Here is a 3,311-nt window from a genome sequence, read left to right as displayed (position 1 = left end):
CAGCAGGAGGCCCGAGCGGAGGGTGCCATGGACTTCACGTCTGTGCTCTGACCACGGCATGTCCTCAGCCAAGGAGGAAGGACCCAGTTGTGCAGTTTATTTCTGCAGCAGGCTGAGTACCCACATCTGCCTCACAAAATAAGGCCTAGCTCTTCTCTTAGCCAAGGCAGAGAAACTCTTCTGAGACGAAAACTTACGGAAGGCAGACTTAAAAAAGCAGCCAAGTGCTGGTGTTGAGTCTAAGAAGCATCTAACTGAGTGATGCTTCTTAGCATCACTCAGAGAGCAAAACTCAGTTTTATGGGGAGTATGTACTTTCCGTAAGAGTAATACTTAGCAAATTCGAGGATACATGAAATCTCAGACACATTCCTTAATGCCCAGGGCCTACTGACCTGTACCAGCACTGACCTTTCACACTATCTGGTTTTCTATGACCTAGAAACTGTACAGTTAGTAATCATGTGTGAATCCTTTCAAGGGGATTTAGTGGCTGGTGGCTGCTCTTCTTCTACAGGGATGATGTTGAAGGCAACAGGAATCAGTTATTACAATGGCCTTAATTTCTGTTCTTTTTTTGAAATTAAGCTATATGGCATATGCACTTGCTGGAGAAAGAAAGTGAGAACCGCCCTCCTACCCTACCCCGGGGGAGGGAGACGACCATGCTGCAATTCCTCTTCTCCCATTCTTCTCTCAGTATTTTGGGCATGCCTGGCTTGTTTCTCAAGCTGCCGGGTCTGGGACTGTAATCACTAGCTAAGCGGGATCCAGCCACCATAACCATCACACTATCTGCTGGCCCCAAAGATCTTAATTTCCCTTCTCAGGACCCTCTGGGAGAAATATGAAAAGAGCAGGGAGCCCAAATTTTCAGACAGGTCAGTTGCATGATGGGATCATGCTGACCTGGCGAACAGCCCCCAAATTTGGGTCCCTCCACTGCAATATTTTAGTGTCCCTCATCCGCCTGCTTCTGAAGCCATGTTTGCTCACTGACACAGGGACACAGAGCTGCACAAGTGGTGGCCATCTATCCCAACTCTGCCCCCTTCGAGTCTTCCCACTGCCCACTGTCCAAGTTCTACTTTATTCCTCTGTTCTTGAGTAACTTCCCCCTCTGCCGATTATGTAGCTGAGGCCCTAAGAGGCGCAATTTGATGGCTGCATCCCCCGTCAAGTACCTGCAACCAGGATTCCTTCCTCCTCGTGAACGTGCAGCGGCAGGTAGGCGTACTCATTCACATGTCCTTCAAACTGCATCAGACACTTAGAGGTCCTCAGGTCCCACAGCTTGATCTGTGGGAAGAAGCACAAGGGGCTGTGAGGGAGCGCGTAGCAGGAACGCTGGTGAACCCGTTGTGAGGCCAGGGAGGGCGAGGTGGTCTCCTGTGCCTCTTCGTGTTATGAAGATAAAGGTCCCAGTTCCTGAGACCTAGAGTCCATCAAAGCACAGAAGAGGGACCAGCAGATGGTATAATGGTCACGTCACTAAACTCTGACATAGTCCAATGCGGTTCAAGTCCTGGACCCCATGGCTTAAAACTCATGCTAGGTGTATGTGTGTGCATGTGCCCAAGGTAACGAGAGGAGAATGGAGGAGAAGGGACTGTGGTGTGGCCATCCCCTGGGTGGGGGGTGACTTCTCACTTTCTGTCTCTCTGGCAAGTGCATATACCCTGTAGCAACAATCCCACTTTAGAAAAAAAAAAAAAACAGCTCAGAAGAGAGCCTGTTTCACTTCTATTTAGGCCAGATTAAACTTCTGCAGGCAGCAAGGTACCTTCCTGGGGAGCTGACAACTCGCTTGGGCTCCAGCTCACCCTCTTCCCCACTTGGGAGTCTTGGTACACAGGCCTCTGGGACTCCCTCACTTGAGAAAGCCAGTGTCCCTCACCTTTCCAGACATATCTGATGCCATCAGGGAGTCCTCCTCTTGGAGAATCTGCACAGAGGTTACAGCCGAGTTGTGCAACAGGCGGGTGGCCTTCCAACCCTTGCCTTGATTTGAAGCACGCAGATCAATGGCAAAGATCTCCCCGGAACGACAGCCATTAAACAGCAGAGGAGCCTGTGGAAAGAGGGAAAGCTCAGTGCCCACCTATTACTGTCTTGAAGGCTAGGAAGGTGTGTGCTCCTGAATCCACTGCTCTTAAAAGTGTGCAACTTGAAAGCATATATGAAACTAGTAAGTGCTATGATACCGATGTATTTTCTTTTCTTTTTTTTTAGGAGAGGTTTTTGCTATAGGGAGCGTGAGCTCACCAGAAAGAGAGAGACAGACAGAAAGCAAGAAATCACCCCCTGGGGGGATGGCCATGCCGTAATCCCTTCTCCTCCATTCTCTTCTCGGGATCTTGGGCACACATGCACATGCCCCAGGTGAGTTTAAGCCACCAAGTCTGGGACTTGAACCGCGGTCAACTACATGGGAGTCCAGCAACATAGCCATTATGCCAACTGCTGGTCCCAAGGACAAATCATTTTTTAAATATATAAATTAAATATATCTAATATATTAAATTAAATATAATAAATTAAATATATTCTGGTGAGCACACACGCCCTATAGCAAAAACCTCTCCAAAAAAAGCTTTGTCCTGCTGGCTAATCCATGTACTTGAGAACTGCTAATTATTCATTCCAATAGCAAGTCTTTTTTTTTTTTCGCCAATAAGGTTCATGTGCTCACTGAAGAGACAGAGAAAGAGGGAAGGAAAGTGCAAAATCACCTTCTTACTTGAGGGATTTGGGGCATACGCATGTGCCTTGGTGTTTTTCAAACCTCTGGGCCTGAGACTTGAATGGTGGAAATGGCCATGTTGGATTCAGCACCTGAATAACACCACACCACTTGGTGGGCCCAGGAAATGATTTAAAGCCAGCTTAAGACAGGCTTTCTGAATAAGCCGACTTCCACTTAGTTCAGACACATTCACAAAGTAACCCATTAATCCTATCTAAGGCTCTCTTTTTCCTTTAAGAGGAGGACTAAATGCCACCCAAAGGACCTTAATTTTATTCCAGCCAAACTTCTTCACCAGGGTAACTGTACTACACCCTTCCCAATTCAACCAACCAGGAGAGCAAACTGCTGGGCCAAGACATCACTGTTCGTTCCATATGACTGCCGGTGTCCTGTCACCACGTTGGTCAGCAGGACCCTCCGAGACAAGCCTGGTGGAGACAGAAATGAGCTAGTGAGCCACTTGTGGTCTGGAGGGAGAGACGTTAAATCTTGGGCCTGCTGTGGCCTGGTGGTTAAGGCGACTGGATCCCACATGACCAGCCAACTGTGTGGTCTATGTCTC

The 3,311-nt window shown here is 48.2% G+C and overlaps 1 protein-coding gene across 3 annotated transcripts in view; it reads right to left on the bottom strand.

Moving 5' to 3' along the window:
- Positions 1 to 3,311, bottom strand: part of DCAF4 (DDB1 and CUL4 associated factor 4) — a 34,467-nt gene that overhangs the window by 1,643 nt on the left and 29,513 nt on the right. For all 3 annotated transcript variants that reach the window (XM_006170496.2, XM_006170498.3, XM_006170497.2), the window contains exons 11-13: positions 3,080 to 3,177; positions 1,898 to 2,071; positions 1,185 to 1,299 (exon numbers count right to left, since the gene is read on the bottom strand). In XM_006170496.2, the coding sequence (XP_006170558.1) occupies positions 1,185 to 1,299; positions 1,898 to 2,071; positions 3,080 to 3,177 (387 nt within the window). The remainder of the gene's footprint in view (positions 1 to 1,184; positions 1,300 to 1,897; positions 2,072 to 3,079; positions 3,178 to 3,311) is intronic.

The sequence above is a fragment of the Tupaia chinensis genome, unplaced genomic scaffold, assembly GCF_000334495.1.
Source record: "Tupaia chinensis unplaced genomic scaffold, TupChi_1.0 Scaffold148607_1, whole genome shotgun sequence".
In the NCBI taxonomy this organism is placed as follows: domain Eukaryota; kingdom Metazoa; phylum Chordata; class Mammalia; order Scandentia; family Tupaiidae; genus Tupaia; species Tupaia belangeri.
The sequence above is the reverse complement of the archived record's forward strand: the minus strand, read 5'-3'. Positions and strand labels throughout refer to the sequence as shown.